The sequence below is a fragment of the Aspergillus nidulans genome, chromosome II (genome assembly GCF_000011425.1).
Source record: "Aspergillus nidulans FGSC A4 chromosome II".
Lineage (NCBI taxonomy): Eukaryota > Fungi > Ascomycota > Eurotiomycetes > Eurotiales > Aspergillaceae > Aspergillus > Aspergillus nidulans.
Window position 1 is genome coordinate 1,566,404 of NC_066258.1, and position 17,091 is coordinate 1,583,494.

The 17,091-nt window shown below is 51.1% G+C and overlaps 7 protein-coding genes across 7 annotated transcripts, besides 1 other annotated feature; 3 read left to right on the top strand and 4 right to left on the bottom strand.

Annotated features, from left to right (window-relative positions):
• Nucleotides 1–17,091: part of a sequence feature (contig 1.68 76..250663(-1)) that runs on past the window's edge.
• Nucleotides 178–1,836, bottom strand: ANIA_04249 (HNH endonuclease; the record flags this gene model as incomplete). Its single annotated transcript, XM_656761.2, has 4 exons — nt 1,157–1,836; nt 558–1,078; nt 384–403; nt 178–347 (listed from the first exon to the last, which is right to left on the bottom strand). Exons 1-4 carry the CDS (start codon nt 1,379–1,381, stop codon nt 178–180), a joined length of 936 nt encoding a protein of 311 aa, XP_661853.1. The 5' UTR covers nt 1,382–1,836.
• Nucleotides 2,065–2,971, top strand: ANIA_04248 (EI24 domain-containing protein; the record flags this gene model as incomplete). Its single annotated transcript, XM_656760.1, has 3 exons — nt 2,065–2,109; nt 2,290–2,744; nt 2,794–2,971. 3 exons carry the CDS (start codon nt 2,065–2,067, stop codon nt 2,969–2,971), a joined length of 678 nt encoding a protein of 225 aa, XP_661852.1.
• Nucleotides 4,305–6,815, top strand: ANIA_04247 (uncharacterized protein). The gene is made up of 3 exons (XM_656759.2): nt 4,305–4,529; nt 4,607–6,133; nt 6,186–6,815. The coding sequence occupies exons 1-3, from the start codon at nt 4,470–4,472 to the stop codon at nt 6,501–6,503; spliced, it is 1,905 nt and encodes a 634-aa protein (XP_661851.1). The 5' UTR covers nt 4,305–4,469; the 3' UTR covers nt 6,504–6,815.
• Nucleotides 7,578–9,584, bottom strand: ANIA_04246 (uncharacterized protein; the record flags this gene model as incomplete). The annotated part of the gene is made up of 1 exon (XM_656758.1): nt 7,578–9,584. One exon carries the CDS (start codon nt 9,582–9,584, stop codon nt 7,578–7,580), a length of 2,007 nt encoding a protein of 668 aa, XP_661850.1.
• Nucleotides 10,021–12,930, bottom strand: ANIA_04245 (neutral/alkaline ceramidase). The gene is made up of 4 exons (XM_656757.2): nt 12,299–12,930; nt 12,178–12,246; nt 11,968–12,114; nt 10,021–11,862 (listed from the first exon to the last, which is right to left on the bottom strand). Exons 1-4 carry the CDS (start codon nt 12,496–12,498, stop codon nt 10,107–10,109), a joined length of 2,172 nt encoding a protein of 723 aa, XP_661849.1. The 5' UTR covers nt 12,499–12,930; the 3' UTR covers nt 10,021–10,106.
• ANIA_04244 (pre-mRNA-splicing factor SPF27 family protein) lies at nt 13,387–14,083 on the top strand (the record flags this gene model as incomplete). Its single annotated transcript, XM_656756.1, has 2 exons — nt 13,387–13,423; nt 13,473–14,083. 2 exons carry the CDS (start codon nt 13,387–13,389, stop codon nt 14,081–14,083), a joined length of 648 nt encoding a protein of 215 aa, XP_661848.1.
• On the bottom strand, nt 14,620–16,487 carry ANIA_04243 (putative 3-beta hydroxysteroid dehydrogenase/isomerase family protein; the record flags this gene model as incomplete). The annotated part of the gene is made up of 4 exons (XM_656755.1): nt 14,620–14,628; nt 14,719–15,238; nt 15,299–15,908; nt 16,340–16,487. The coding sequence occupies 4 exons, from the start codon at nt 16,485–16,487 to the stop codon at nt 14,620–14,622; spliced, it is 1,287 nt and encodes a 428-aa protein (XP_661847.1).

Consider the following 17,091-nt stretch of genomic DNA (forward strand, 5'->3'; position numbering starts at 1 on the left):
AAATCTCTCTCAAAGGACGCGCGAAGACATCTATTGCAGGTTGTAAGGTACGCAATGGAGTAATCAACCGGACAAAGAAGGTTCGCGTATTGAGAGGACAAGAGACCATCTATGACGGTAAGCACACGCGCACTTGTATTTTGCACGAGTTGTCACTAACAGGTCCCAGGCTCCATTTCATCTCTCAAGAACGTCAAAAAGGACGTGACAGAGATGCGCAAAGACACCGAGTGTGGTATTGGCTTCGAGGACTGGACCGATTTCGCAGTAGGGGACCAGATCCAGTGCTACGAGGAAATCTCGGAAAAGAGACACCTCTAATCTCGCCCATCCCTTTTCCGATAATACTACTATTGTATTTCTATTCATTTACACTTACTTACCTTCTTGTATAAAGCATATACTACACTGGGTTTGGTTACAAGCGAATGTACTATAGCATGGCTACCACGGATCATGAGGATAATAAAAAATGTACATCAGTTCGACTAATCTACACAATGGCGTTCTATACCAGGACAAGCTATCTAGCCTTCCACCTCACCCTCCCTACCCACCTCGCCCAGTCTTGCACGTCCTCTCTCTCTAAGATCCTATCAACAGTAAACCACTCCCTTGCCAGCTCCTCATTAATCGCCATCCGATGCACAAAGCTATGGCAAGCGCGGCACAACCACGCAACACTATTTAGCATCCACTCATCATGCCACCCCTTCTTTATGACCTTGTCATGCACCGCTCTGGGTATTAGATGATGATAGGACAGCGGGATCCAGTCGCGCTCGCAGATTTCACACGCCGAGGCGCGTGTTTTCGCCCAGACAGGAGGTGGGCGTGTCACGGCGGGGATATATTCTGCTAGAACCTTGTTGAGGAGCGATGGGGACTCAAGGTCTGGGGTGTAGGTTGACAGAGTGTCGGTTACTGTGCTGGGGAGGGGGTTTGAGAGTGACTCAAGGGTTGAATGGGTCAGGGGGAGGGAGTAGGTTGTTGAGAGGGCCGGGGAGTGTTGAATTGCAGAGTAAGAGAGAGTTTGTAGAGAAGTTGGGAGAGTGGTGAAGATTTCCGTGGCCACGAACTATTCGGTACTATTAGTTAGCATCATGCCAGCTACAGTCGGAAAAATGTATATAGTGAAACTGGAAGCAATCCGTACATCGATAAAATCAGCTAGTTCTTCTGGGTTCTCTTCTGCAGGCGCAGGCGTGCTGGGAGGTGAGGTTTCATCTGTGGAATCGGAATTCCCTCTTCGTTTGGCAGCCTTTATCTTGGAGGCTTTGCGCTTTGTCCTGCTCGGCTTATGCTGGTTGCTTCTTGCAATGATGACGCTCGAGACGCACTCGCGAAAGACGGCATAGTTAGATTCAGCATCCGTGGCCATGTTCAAAGATGTTGGTATCTACTACAGCGGAGAAGACAGCAACCCAGCTATTTAACTCCAACGTGTCAATCGTGGGAATCGACGTGACAGTCAAGACACTTGATCAGCGCTCAGGCGAAGCTATCCGCCCCGCACCTCGTATCAGCCTCACGAGCAGTAGTTGTCGACTAGGATGACTTGCCACCCGATGGCCCAGACGGAATAACCTTGAACAGAAATACGACCACAATGTACTATGTCTACAGCATTGCCCCATCAGATCGGTTCAATTAAGCAGGCCAAAATTTACAGAATGTAGCAAGGTGATTGAGATGTACCGCGGAAGAATTTTTCCAAACGCTCCACGAGGGAGAGAAGAATTTGGGGTAAGTCGGCGGAAAAGTTTCTTCTAACCTTCTATTTCCCCTCCAGATGATCCATTGAGAGATGAGGACTTCAGAGTGAATAAGAAGGTGTGATCAGTTGAGTGAAGAAAAGAAAGAGAAATGGGAGAAATCTGTGCGGTTATATAGCTTGGTGCTCACCGCCTTCCCTGCCTGCCTGCTTATCGATAAAGCACCAATCAAACTTGCCAATATTCCGCCTCGAATCAGCAGGCAACACTTATCCCAGACCTATAAACACTCTTGCCTGCTATTATAATTTGATTTGATAGAGCCCGAAGCTCAGCGTGACTGTCTGTGATGGCTTGGGATTTAAACACAGCTGCCTGGCTTTATCCTTTGCGCGTATGCTCCTTATACCAAGCTCATGGTCTTGAGCTTCGCTAATACCGATCGATTTAGGGGATCTATTACTTCGCCACACACCGATTCCTCTGGCCTCTCTTCAAAGCACGCCTGATACCAATTGTCTTGCTCTCGGCTTTCATATATACAATCCTTTTCTTATTCGCATACTTGCCACAGGTAGCCTTCCTCGCCATTTTCCAAGGCGCCGGAGCATGGGTCAGTGGTGCGTTCCTAGTTCTGGGTGAAGGAGCTGCCATCGTTGCCGGACTATTTGAGGCATTCTTCGTCGATGAGACGCTTGTGGATATTTTCGATGCGGTGTTGGTGAGCGAGGGTCAAGGGGAGTTGGTCGCTGCTTCTCGCGTACTATACCCGCAAGGCGACGATGTCGTAAAGCGACTGGGCAAGCCGACGCAAAGTGCGGTCTACTCTCCTTTCTCTCTGCGGCAGATTCTGGAGTTCATCTTTCTTCTCCCGCTGAACTTCATCCCTGTCGCCGGTACGCCTATGTTTCTAATCTTGACTGGCTACCGCGGCGGACCGTTTCACCACTGGCGGTACTTTCAGCTCTTGGACCTCACCAAACAACAGAGGAAAGAGAGAATTCGGAAGCGGCAATTGCAGTATACGACGTAAGTGTTTGCCTGCGATTGTGAGTCTGAATACTAACACCCAGGGCAGATTTGGGACGGTAGCATTGGTCCTCCAGTTGGTCCCTGTGCTGTCCATGTTCTTCTTGATGTCGACCGCTGTCGGCGCGGCGATGTGGGCGGTCGACATTGAAAACCGACGACCCCTTCTGAGCGGACAGCCGGAAAGGGAAGTACTCTATCATGACAATAATGATACCCTTGCATGATCTCCCGATCGCTCCGCACGGTCTGCTTTTTTTATCAGTCTTTCCTATACCACTGTACGATCCCGCATGATTGAGTTGGAATCTTGACTTCATTCCTCATCTGCGCCTCGGCTGTGCTCAGTAAATTTGTACGCGAAAGTCAATTCGACACTAGACAAAGCGTGAAACGTGCTGGACCTCCTACCTCATTTCGAGATCCTGCTGGGGCCTTTTGGGCCCCGGTAGGCGCTGGGAATGCAATGAGCCAGCGGTATTATTTCCCAAATGGTAAACGGAAACGACAGGCCAGAGACGACCCTTTTACCTTTTACTAGGCAGATCCCCTCTCCGCCCCGGCGCCTCATCCGACAGCATCCCATAATTATACCTCAGGTGATTCGCTTGTACAGGATAGTCATCCTCATGTGTGCATCGGTATGAAATTGTGCCATGTGCTGGAAAAGGAAATATCCAGCGTTGGAGGAATCCCAGTCCATGCTGATCACCGTCTCGCACCTGAAGAACGGCCAATAATGCCAGCCCCATTGCTAGGCAGCCGCGCTCGCACTGCCACAAGCCAACAGGGGCAACCCCACACCATTCCCTGTTTAGTGTTAACTCAGGACCCTTGGGCATCATCATCAGTTTCACATACTATACGTAGTCTAGTCTCGCCGTTCTCGCGTCTCGCCTCATGCGGCCAAGGCCTAAAACGCAACCCTGGAATTCGCGCATAGGTTTGTTATGTCTGTTATGTCGGTGTCGGCATTCACGGTTGGAGCTCAACGGGCTAACGGATGGCATCTGGTGAGATACTTGAGCGTTCAGTGGCTCCCTGCACGCCTTTCGTTCGTTTAGATCCAGGGCGATGTGCATTCATTCGAGAATTCGTATATATGACGTTGTGCATTCGTGCTTATGTATATGGTAGTATGCCTGTATTCTCAATTACTCAGGTTCGTCAGATTTGTCGGTCATCGGCTCAGTGCCGGGCTCGGGAGACCATCGTATTCACAAGGTCGCCCCGGCTGTACAGAGCATAATTGCATAGAACAGAGCCTCAAGGGTCGTCTTGTTGGACAGAATCATGATGGAAGGCAGGTGGCCGAATGCCGGATACGGCTAAGCCGATCCGCAGCTATTGTCATCTCTTAGCAACCAGCACTCGAGTCGGGGCCGTCTCGTGGCTGGAAGTAACGGAAGGCTCTCGGTCACTCGGCGACGGCTTCCGTGAGCAGTGATGGTTGGTTGAACCTTAAATCTCAATGTTCCAGAAATCTCTCATACCAAGCATCCGACTCCCGCTTCCTTCCTTTCCTTTCTCTCTTCCTCCCCGCCTTTCTCCTCTACCTTACGTTGGCTTCCACTCTTCGTTTTTCCATCAGCAGCCTCATTATGCCGGTCATCATGCGCTAATCGGGGTTCTCCAGCTACTGAAAGCTGCCGACGACCCACCACCATGATTTCCACCTGAAGCACTCAAGGCTATGGAAACGGTTTCTTGACGAATTGCGTATCCATGGACCAACGAACCCGGCTGCAGAAGGCTTGCGATGCCTGTAGTATTAGGAAAGTCAAGGTACGTCGCAAGTCATTGAACTCGCCCGATTGAAAGCTACCCCAACCAAACTGACTCGGTGAGCGTGGGGTACCTAGTGTGACACCAGTGGTCCCCCCTGTCGGTCATGCGCCAGCCTGAACATCCCATGCACTTATGAGAGACCAACTCGTCGCCGTGGTCCGCCAAATCGCCATGCCGAAGCTTTCAAGAAGCAGAAGCTGGGGGAGACGCCCTACGGCGCTGCGAACTCGCCTTCCCCAGATCAATCCACACAATTATCACCGGCTCTATCGGGAACTGGCCTCCCACCCACCACGGCAGGCGCGCTATCGCTGGAATCGATCTGCTCTCTGCCCACTATGCTACTGCTCATTGACGACTATTTTACATACATCCATCCGCTAATCCCGGTTCCGCATGAGCCTACATACCGCGCCGCGCTCGAACGGAGGGAAGATCTTACGCATAACACATTTCTAGCCATGACGGCCGGCATGATCGGAACCCTCGTGGCGTCCTTTCCCCGAAGACCGAAGATGCATATGAAACCCGAAGAAAGAGCGGCTTTTCCGCACTCCACTGCCTTGGTCAAGAGGTGTCGTGACGTCGCTGTCCAGGCGCGGGGTGCCGGGTACCTCGACCGTAATCCCACCGTTTACGACGCCGCCACCAGCTATTTCCTTGGTCTCTGCTCAGGTTATATCTGGAATCTCCGATCCTGTAGAGCCTATCTTGCAGAATGCTTGACCATGATACATGTCTATAACCTCTGCACCCTGCCTCAACCCCGTGTCCCACCCTTAGGTCCAACGAGCCCGGCGTCTTCGTCCTCGTTCCATTCGCAGGAGATTGAACCCTCGGCTAACATTCTCGAGGTGGAACTTGGACGCCGTTTATTCTATGTAACGCTAGTCGGCTATCGAACCTTGCAGCAGATGGGGTCTCATGACTCAGCAATCCATGTGCCTCCTGAGACACCCACGGAGCGCTATCCGCCCCTACCTCTAGAGATAGATGACGAATACATCTTTCCAACCCATCTGGATCAGCAACCGGCTCACAAGGTCTCCCGCCTAGTGGGTTTCAATGCCAACGTGCGCGTATACAGTTCCTATAATCCAATATCGGCTTGGGAGACCGCTTTTGGCGCAGGCCAGATTTTCGATTGGGACCGGCAAAGGGTCGTCATATACGAATGTTTACAGAAAAGCAAGTTGGCGCTAGCGAATGTTCCAAAGGAGCTGTCTTTGTCTTTGACGGAGGGCGCTCCAGTGAGTCAGGGAGAGGATGTCAAGATGATGCTCAATAGCGAAGACGCGGCCTCCTCCGCGAGGCGCCACATCCAGTATGAAATACAAAAGGCCAATATTTACGCTAGCCAGCTTGCGACTCGGTCTTATTTGGTCGAGAAGTACTGGAGTCTGCACGAAGCCTGGAAAATGTATCAAAATCAGAGCCGCCAGCCCACTCCCGTCAATTCTCCATTAGGGGGTAATGGTATTGATCCCACCGATCACATCAGCAATATCATGGTTGAAGAGCGCCAACTTGTGATTCGGGACCTGTTTGTCCTTCTACAATCTGTCAATGAAATCAATATGGAGCCTAACGGCGCAAGCGTTGTAAGTGGAAATGGCGACGTGAGTATATAGGTCAATACTAACTACTGCTTAGACCTCTAAGATCCGCCAGATCGCATCGACCTTATTGGACTTATCAAAGTCGTCAACAACTGCTCCAGTTACAGCAGGGCCCCAACCGCTCACCAAAGCCGAAGCGGAGGCATATCTGTCCGCATTCATTGACACCCTAGTCCGCTTGGAAGGCCTGGGTCCAAGTTCGAAGGGGCCATCTAGTCCCCAGACGCAAGGGCGGGCTATGAGTTATCTTAGTGACCACGATCGTGATGAAGAGGAATTGCGACAATGGGCTAGTTTGAAGGCATATCAGGCCAAATTTGCCGAAGCGGGCGGTCTCCTATCTGAAATATGACTCTCGATACTCGCTAATTCGAACAGTGAGAGTTTACAATGGGAACAACAAGATGCCTGCAGTTATTGACTTAGAAGCAATCGAAACTGCAAATCAAAATTGCAGGGTTTTTCGTGGATTGAGGGCCAACAGTTTCCGTGACACATCCCGCCATGTCTAGTGAGAGTTGTCATCGCTCACGGTGGGTTCCTACAAGGCCCGATGGGCTTCTGCCAAAGCCTGACGCGAACCGCAGCCGCGGTTCACCGTTTACGAAGCTACAACGAGGGCACGATCAGCGTGGGTTCAGGCCCTTCAAGCGCCGATCCCTCACTGTCTCCGCTTCAATGTGCTGGGCAGCCCCGCCTCGCAAGGCAAATGAGAAATCCAGGGTCAAAACAGCCAATTTTTGGGCTTCGGACCTTCTCGCAAAGGCTTCCAGTTGGAAATGATGTACATGGTGGAATAGATATTATTGTGACGACGGTGGGCTGCCATTCTAGGGACCCAGACATGAGCTTTGGTTCTGAGTATTCCCAGATCAACAGAGCAAGATTTGCCGTGTTTGGGACTCGGATCAAACAGAAATGTATTCAGAAATGATTTATAAAAAAATTCTATTCATCATACTTCAAGAATACCAATGAGAGCATGTACTTGACTAACTTAGGCAGACCTGAATGTCATTTAGCTAATGCCAGAATGTACTTCGCAACTACCATAGTTCGCCACATTAGACATACCAGATGCTCATCATGCCTAGCTTGAGAGGTATAGCAAGTTTCTGAAGTAAAGATGCATGCGCTATACAGCTAGGTAGTTTACCAGAAGCACTGAAGTGTCTTATACAGGTTCCTGGAAGCTACAGTCCGTATCACGCATCAGACAAGGTAACTTGCCAGTATATAACCATTGACGGCCCGTCTATCCACGTTGGCTAATACAATTTCTACTTGCAATCCACGTATGAAGAAGAATAATAACGGGTTAGGTAATTTATTAGTCCATAATATTCCTGTATAACACTACTGCTACATACACGCACGTTAAGCTGGACAAATTGAGACAGCTATACAAGAGTAGGGATCGGGACTGCTATGCTGTGACCGTAATAGTCTGAGCAGGCTCTCTTTCTGTAACGGTCGTCGTCACCGTCACTGTGATCGTGGCAAACCCAGGCGGCGTGCAAGGGACGAGCAGTAACTCGCCATCAGCTCCCGTCGCATCGCCTCCAGTACCGCAGGCATTGACCTGGTTCTCCTGATTGGTGTCGACATTGGCGGCCGTCACCGTTGCTGTTGCAGTCATTGTGGCTGTATGGGAGACTGTGGCTGTCCTTGTGCCGGTGAGGGTGATCGTTTCTCGAGATTGGGATTGAGATTGGGGAGTTTGAGCCCTTGTTTCTGTGTTTGATGACGCATCTGCTGGCAGCGTGGATGTCTGGACAATGGTGGTGATTATGATAACAGTTGTTGTCGAAGTTGGTTCTTCCTCTAGGCCAAGGCTGGATGAGCTGAATGGGCTCATAGGAGTGACTGTGGCTGAGACCGTACTTGTCGGCGAGGGTTCCGAGTCAAGGGGTAGTGTGGACGTTTGCACGATCGTGGATATTACTGTGACTGTGGTGGTTGACGTTGGTTCTTCGCCGAGATTGGAGCTGGAAAATGTAGGTGCCGTTGCTGGCGCCGGCTCTGACGCTGAAACAGCTGGCAATGTGGATGTTTGCACAATGGTTGAGATTTCCGTAACTGTTGTTGTGGAAGTGGGTTCCTCAGAGATTGAGTTGGGAGTCAGAGTTGTAGATGTGGGCGAGAGCATGAGAGTGGTTGTTGATTCCTCTTCTTGATTGCCTGGTAATGTGGATGTTTCTAAACTTGTGGAAATTGCCGTAACTGTACTTGCAGAGGTAGGGGTCCAAGCCCAGGTCCAGACCGGCGTGGGTGTAGGCGCGTGTGCGGATGTAGAAGTAGTAGGGTTTAAAGGTGATGAAGATTCCCAGGTCACAGCGCTCGAGCTAGATCCTCGGCCAGGCCAGAAGATTGTTTGGCTTGTGGGATGCTCCGGATCTGCGCCCTGCGTTACTATGACCATGACCGGAGTTGTCTGAGTGGTTGTTGTACGATCACTCGTCGAAGCACTAATTCCCCCTTTAGATGCAGTTTCGTCAACTGGCGTGGTAGCAGCGTTACTGGCGGGAGGGCTGCCTATGTGGGCTTGTGCCTGGGTCGATGGCGTCTCCTTCGAGGTTGGAGTCCCGCCGCTGACGAAAGGCTGGGTACTCGAATCCTGAGTCTGGGTAGATACTGCGCTCGTTTCGACAGGGATGACCGGTCTTGAAGTTGTGGCTGAAACCGAAGTTAGGGTTGTAGCTGAAGTTGGGCCGTGATGGGTTGACGCTGGCGTATGCGAGGTGGATGGAACACCACTTCCAGTCTCATCTTGCTCTAGATCTGTCGGCATAGGTGAAGATGCGCTTTGAGTTGCAGCGTTAGTAGGGCTGGGCGTCTCAGATTCAGTCATTGGGAGATCTTCAACAATTCCAGTCGTCATTGGCGTGGAGGTAGTATGACTAACAATAGTCTCAGACCCCTTTGGGAGGTTCCCAATGACTCCAGTTGGCATAGAGGTAGAACGGCTGGCACTAGTCTCAGACGGAAGGTCCTCCACAACTCCGGCTGTCACCGAAGTGGCTGATTCAGGGGAGAACGCGGTTGATTCTGTCGTAGGAGTAGCTGGTGTCATGCTCGTTACTGGGGTGTCCTCATCAGTTGGGATAGGAGTCGGAGAATTGGTTGCAGACTCGATTCCCGCCTCTGTGTAGGTGGGCTGCTGTGTAGCAGGAGTATAGTTGGGCGCTGGGGTAACTGGGATGACAACCAGTGGCATGTCATCATCGCCGTCATCTCTGGCCATGAGGAAGTGCATTGAAGCGCGCCAAGCGGTAGAGGCCGCATCCAGTGCGTCATGCTCAGCAATTAGAGTAGGAGTGAAGAAAATCGGGCCAGCCGAGCAAACAGACAAAAGCAGATAGAAAAGGACAATCATCGCAAGGAGGTCGGAAAAGGAGCGTAGGCGGCTAACGGACTGAGCGAGCGTGAGCATCGCAGTAGTAGTGCGGCGGTCCCTTTATGCTATATTAGCAGGAGGCATAATGACCTGCGATGCTGAAGAATGAAAGAACAAGAGTTAGCGACAAGGTAAAAGGAAGAAAGGAAAAACACAAAAGAAAGAATGGAGCGAGTAACACGATGGCTGGTCTTCCGGTCATGGGGAAGGACCTTTTATGCACCGGAATGTTTCGCAGAGCTTGGAAGCTGATTGCCTGGGACCCCATCTAGATCTGCAGAAGCTGGAGCAGGCTCTACTGGCTATTGTTAGCCTGTAGCTGGCGTGGAACGGTTGGCTACCAGCAAAGATGTAGTGGCGCGCGTCAAGGCTCGATCGAGGTGTTGCAGAAACTCATTGGCGCTGAAGTTGGCGGCGCCAATTTGAAACGCCAAACGTACAGAATTAGAGAACAATGGAACTAGGATGTTTGTCAATAACGCATATTATTAAGATCGAGTCCTGCTAAAAGCTCGCATGGACATCATTATCGTCACAATCACCTCGCTCATGCGATGCTCAAACAACGACCGTAAAGGGCTCGTCAACACCCTCGAATGCTTCAATTCGCCCATTGAGGCCCTTAGCATCTCCGTAATAATGGAATCGGTAGACTCCAGCTTGCACAGGCCGAGGACTACCCACGGCGTAGTAGTCGTCCTCTATCTCCCATTGCAGAGTCACCTCACTGTGCCCTAAGACGGTATTGGTCCTCTTCCACCGATACACAAGACTCCAGTCGCTGTCAGTCCGCACTGTTTCCCAATGCCCGTCGTCTGTCTGTCGCTCAACAGCTGCAAAAGTTGATTCTAGCCGCAAGTTGTTCCTTGGATTGGCACCGATGAAAGTGGCGCTTGCTACATCGCCCGGTGCATATCTGGTATTCCCAGCGGACGTGATAATATCCCCGTACGCTTTACCAATCGGATGACCGTCGTACACGACGGAAGGAATGAAACTCAGAGATTTTTCGGTGTTGATTGGCGGCTCAATCCCCGATGGCTCAGGATATTGACCCGCTGCCGCGGACTCATCAAGATAGGGTAGGTAAGTCAGCGTCAGGTTAACGTATGCTGCCAGAGTGTTGGGTCCGTAAAGTGTCGAGGCTCCCTCATAGCGCTGCCGGCTATACTCCTCCTCGGTAGTCACATAGTGCGCATAACTGTTCGCCGGAGACCCTAAGACTACCAGAGGGTCAAATATTGAGAGAATGTCTCTTGCCGACTTTGCAATTGCCTCTCTCCACCGCCGTCCGGCCATCGTCGTAACTTCGCTCGTGGAGGTCACGATAATCAGCTGCCCAATACGGTGGAGTTGTATGTCTACTATATTCGGAGTCCAAGCATAAGGAAGACTCATCTCTCCCACATCCAGCAAGACGTCTTTAGGTTCTTGGCATTTCCTTTGCTCAGGCGTCGGAGTGTGAAGAAATCCACGAGCTATATACCAGAGAGGGTTACGCTCTGCAGGTGTGGTGTCATTCTGAGTAAAGTCGAAATATCCAGGCCAGTCAGTCGTCCCCGCAGCGAAGGAGAATCCCAGAGCAGCTGAGCATGTGGTCAGAGTGCTGGAATTGAAGGGTGATTGAAAAGTGTAGCCCTTCAAGTCCTCAAATAGATGAAACGAGCTGACCTGGGAGCTTTTACGAATCTGAATGGCGTTGGTCTCCATCTGGCTATACAATTCCTTGGCAGCCGAGTATTGACGGCGTCCAATCTCAAAGCAGCTCTTCGCGCCGTAACTGTCCTCACGGAAGAATGGCCCGCGCCCATGGCATGTGGTGCTTTGTCCTCCGCATGTGCTGTCAGAGTATCGGCATTCTTCACCGGATCCATCGTCACACCATGCCCCGAGGATATTCGGAGACGTATCGCCAACATTCGATTGAGAGAAGCCAGCCACGAAGTCATTGGCAAATCTTGAATCATCCTGTACGCTTCTCTCAAAAAGCCACGCAGCAACTCCCTTGTTGTCTCCACTGGCGAGAGTGTTGTTGCCGTAAAGGGACGTGCCATGCACAGGGAAGAACGTCAAGACAGCCATTGTTTTGTTGTCATTTTCTCTGTCGAATCTCAGAAGTTCTAGCGTCTTGTCAACATTGTGAGGGTACCGCGCCTTCTCCTCTTCAGGGTTGGCATCGTAAGAGTATGGGCTTCTGTTGATGTTCGCGTCTTCGACGTCTATTGTGCCGAAAGTAAGGCGCCCAGGCGCAAGACTCTCATGGGCTCTCCGGATGGATAACAGTACGCCGTCAACTATGGCATTGTAGCTCTGTCTATCAAAGCCTTTATTTGGGATTTGAGGCAGTAAATAATTATACCAAGCGCCCGGGCCCGAATGGGAGTGTGTTCCTGTGAGAGCAAGATTGTGGTCCCCATACCTGGAGTAGTCACTTCCCAGTTCGGCGAGACCTTTTAAAACCCCGTCTCGAACCCCAGTGTCTCCGGTCAGGGTGTCAAGGACTATATAGATCCAGGTCTGCTCGAGGTTGTTAGGGTTTGCCACAATGAATGCTCGCGAGTACAGCCTATTATGAATCAGCGTGCCATCGTGGACCGTGCTATACTCTACACCTTGAGGCTTTGCGCACCTTTGGCGTAGACCCGTCCCAACTTGGTCGAGGTCGGCATATCCACCGAACCCTACCTCGACAACAGGACTAACACGGCGTTAGTGGTCCTAAACAATACACACACAAGGATCGACCCTACCCAGTTATATCTGCCTTTCCGGCCCCCACAACGAAGATGCTATCGTCCCCAACGTAGTTTGACGACCGATCATGCCATTGCAGACTAGCTTCGAGCACAGGGGAGTCGTCGAAACCATGAAGAACGGAGATCAGTTGCAGCAATACCACGGCGAAGATGAAAGTTCCGACAAAAGCAAGGTAGAGTCTGAAATTCGCCATTTTTCAGTCGCCAACGAGGACGTCCGCCTTGTCAGATACTGGCAATAAAGACTACCACCCAGCGGCAACGTAGGGCGGACTAAGCTTATTTATCTTGCTCAAATGCCTTTGATCAGCGCAAGGCCGAGGACTGAGCTTTGACTGTGCCTGAACGCGGGCCGGAGGATTTTCAAGCCCCTCTTGAGTTGAGTGAGGGCGGATGGCAGGAATGCGTGATTGGCGTTCAGTTTGTTGAAGATAGCATCGAAGCCTGAACCTGCTTATCCCCCGGTTCAGATTGCATTCGCGTTCCTTCTGATGCGTTTTGATTGGTGCACTACGAAAGCTCCGCGCCGTAAACAGAAGGATTTCTCAAGAAGCGAGGGTCATCTGCTGATCTCCTGGCCTTGTGCGGAGAAATGCGCACTGAAGGCAGCGGCGATCTTCAGCATGTGCTGTCGCCGACTGGCATACCAAAGCGGAACTGCACATTCGCCAATACCGGAGCCAATCAAGTACAGCAATCACGCGTGCTGAGACATGAACGTACTAGAGCGGTGTCTCAGAAGCGCTGTAAGATTCGATAGTATAAAGTACTATCCCGGCAGCGCCGATTAGAAAACGATGATCTCACCAAGGCCCTGATACCTGCAATCTGCGGGGCGTCCAGCTGGATGGAGCCTTGGTGTTAGATCGTGCCTTCTCGATTTGGACGTAAGTCCCCGCACATTCCAAGATGGGATAAGTTTCTGCATTCTGGTTTTAGTAATCATTTACACGTGACGACTCAGCATCCATGATCAAAAGACAAGCTTCAAACATTCAATCAACTGAAGTACTTGCCATTATTACCTGAGCCATTCCACTATCCCTTTCACAGTCTCAAAGCAGCCAAGACAGCTATTCACGATGCCTTTGGTCGATGAATCTCACGACTCTCTCCCGTGTAAGAGTCTTTGTGCGAACTTTGAAATTGACGTCCTAATACGGTGTAGATATCGATGCAACGCCGTCTGCTGAGGCTCGAGCTTACGCGGAGAAGTTGATCGCGTCGGAGCTTTCATCAGATTACCAGACCTCAGTCCATCCCTCAATTCCCGAATTTCCTGAGCCCAAATTCTCGCCCTTGATCCAGCAGGAAATCGAGCGAAAGGCAGCTGGTCTGCCATTGACTGGAGGAATCGATTTAGCGCGTTACGAGGCCCCTGAGCCACCTACTCGCTCCGCGGATTCCGCTCCCAACCTCGATGAGTGGCGACAGACGCTGCGGAGAGCCTACACTGCTAGCTCTCACTTGTCATCGCGGCAGGAGAACCTTTCGCTTCTTGAAGAAAGCGGCAAAAATGCGTGGTTGATTGGAAACTCACAGTTGGAGGACATACTGAGGGCGCTTGAAAAGGAACTGGCAGAGACCAAGGAGGCAACAGAGAGTGTCAACAAACAACGAAAGATTGCACAAGAATCTTGTCAGGGAGAAATCACTGGGCTGGAAGAGTCATGGCGACGTGGTGTTGGTGCCATTCTTGATGTGGAACTTGCCGCCGAGGATTTGCGAATGAAGATTTTGGAGCAAAGACGGCAACATGCTCAGCAACAGGCACGGTAAAAGTGTCATGCCCTGATTACGGATCCGATGTTGCCGACTTCCTCTACGCTCTGGTCAGCTTTATTGTCGGGTGAAGTCGAACAGTCACTTTGAGATCTTTCCAAGATTATTGACCTGAATGGCCCGGGCGCAGCTCGAAGACTTATCACGGTCACCTAACCATAAATCTAGGCCAGTTTTCAAATTGCAAGATGCTTCGAAGCGCTGGAACCACCGATGACACAAAGGTTGTACCGAATATCGTGTCTCATCGCTTCGCTCAGTCTGTCAGATTCAATCCTCGGAGACTAGAGCTTCACAAACCCCGCCAGTTGTTGCACAGTGCCGATCTCAACGCTGGAACGGCTTTCGGCTCACTAAGCGCCCTCGCCGGCTTCTGAGTGTATTTAATTGGGGTTGGTGCTCTGGTAGGGCTGCACCCGGCTATTCTCATAGATGTTTCGGCGGTAGCCAACTAGTTCTGACAGTAATCAAGTTGATTAATGATATGTCACCCGCACTTTTCCTTGCATGAGTATCACTTGAAATCACTACTACTAAGGAGCCTAAGTCGCTGGTAGCATAATTACGGGCTGAAGGGTTGGCTCAAGATTCATTCAATCCCCATCTGCCCCGAACTATCAGTACGGCCTTACCTTCCCCATAATAGCAGCAGCTCCCTTTTCCACAGCAAGCTGGTTCCAATGCACCAATTCCTTGCATGCCCCATCTAGCGAAGTCAACGGTGGGTTATACCCCAGTCCCCCATCTTGCGGATCCTTTCTCGCGCGTCCATCATCAACAATCAGATGGGGATTTGAAATGGCAAAAACTGCCGGCTGTAGTCTCCTCAAGTCGCTCGTGACTTCAGGAAGCCAGGGAAAGTAAAAGAGACGCAGAAGGACATACCACTCGACGAAATGGGACAGTATAAGCATGATAACGGGAGGCACGTAGGGGAAACGGACGGGCGTTGTGGCCAGCGTCGTCATGAGCAAATACAAATCGCCAAATGATACAGCTGGGTTTGGATCTGTGACGATGAAGGCGTCCCCGCCGATATTCGGCAGGGCTGATGGAGACGCTGTATGTTCGATTAAGCGTTGCTCGTAGAGGAGATGCGCGATCGAGACGTTTTCAGCATTGACGAGGTTTTGGATTACGGGATGGAGCCAGCTATGAGAGTTAGGTCTGATTAGGGCTTTGCTGAGGAGATATGAGGGCTAGGATTCTTACGTTGGACCGCCGCCCATCTTCAGGTACAATCCAATGATTGTTGCGCTGGACTCGCTACCGACGCCAGAGATCCCATTCGCGGGTCTGATGCAGCCCGTGCGGAAATTGGCCTTGATATTGTCGGCTGCACGAACGAGGGCTTCCGCTTCCAGTTTCGAAATGGGATACGTGCCGAAAAACTCGTCATGCTCTTTGGGAAGTTCGGTTTCATCGCTGAGGACCTGGACGGCGTGCCGCGGCGTTTTTGCCCAAGGGGAAATCCAGAATGCGGGCCGCCGCATACAGACGGAGCCAGAAGACGTCGAGATGAAGCAGCTAGCCCCGGCCGCTTTAGCGGCCTTCAGCACATTGACAGTCCCGCCAACATTCACCTTGCGAACCAAGGGGAGGAAGGCCTTGTGGCGATCGGCTGGTCGAATTACAGCAGCGTTATGGAAAACAGTCAACGGCAGGTCGGCCACGGCGCTGGGCCATGGTTGCGAAAACGCACTCTGCACTGCAGCCTCATTGACAATGTCCGTTTTCACAAAGGTCACACCGAGATCGAGAAGGTCACGGCGCGGTGGCTGAAGATCCAAGGCCCTGATAGCTGCCGGGTCTTCCCCGCGAGCTACGAGATGCGAGATAATCCAGTTACCAACGAGCCCTAGATACTGGTAAGCGGCTGAGACTTCACGCTGCCGGGACCACACTCATGCAGCAGGTCGATGAGTTGGCCCCGGCCCAGGTTGATTGGCAACGAACCAGAACCCCCAACAACGATATAGCGCCGGCCCTGTTTCGGGGGCAGGCTTTTGGTAACATCAATCGGGGCTCTGCACGGCCTTTTTGTATGCAGCCTTGATCTGATCGACGGTCCAGCGGTGGGGCGATAGCCTGCGAGCCTCTTCAGGGACATTGTACATGGCCTTATTCACATGGTTGAGATAGATGAAGCCAATTGCGGCGATGCATAGCGCGATTACAGCCAGCATGAAGGGCAGATTTCATGAGCTAGTGCAATCCGTCCGCCCAGGCCGATCTCACAAGCACTTCACGTACGATATTTACCAGCCTCAAGATCCCTTTGGCTCGAACGCTTCGTTGAAGAGCGACGGAAAATTACAGGAATCGAGGCGCCCTTCTCAAGCCAGGATCGAGCATTTAAGAGCGATGATCTTGTCGAAGCGAAGCGGACAGAGCGGACCATGCTCGTCGGCTCGGTTAGAGAGCCCCTTCGCTTAGGACTGGTCCACTCGACCGCTCTCGTATCCAAGATTATTGTTTAGAAAGATTCAAGTTAGGAACAAAGCGAAGAGGAGACAAGCTAGCCTTAAAGCCGTTTCCCTCAATTTGGCGTTGGTGCTGGCTATTTGAAGATTAAAAAAAATAAAAGAAAAGAAGGAAAAGGAATAATAATTTAAGTAAATAAATAAATTTAAAACTAAAATAAAAAAAAAAATAAAATAATATAAAAATAAAAAACTGATGATAGCGAAGAGTGCATCGAGTTAATTGAGTGCCTCATCAACAAAGGCACTCTGGACTGGAAATACAGCCTTCCTCGTTGAGCCGCGCCGGCTCTGAGGAAGCCCCTGTCCCGTGTTTGGAACCAAGCAGATAAGATATAAAATATATTATATCGCCAACCTGGACCTTGCGGGGTAAATGTTTGTTTTCTGCTGGAACGACTATGCGGGGATACTGGAATCAGACAGACGACCGAGGCAGGATGGGTCCGACAAGAAGGGGCAGGCCCAAGATCTATAATGTCATATGATGAGAAAGAATCTTGAGGATGAGGTTGGCCAAGC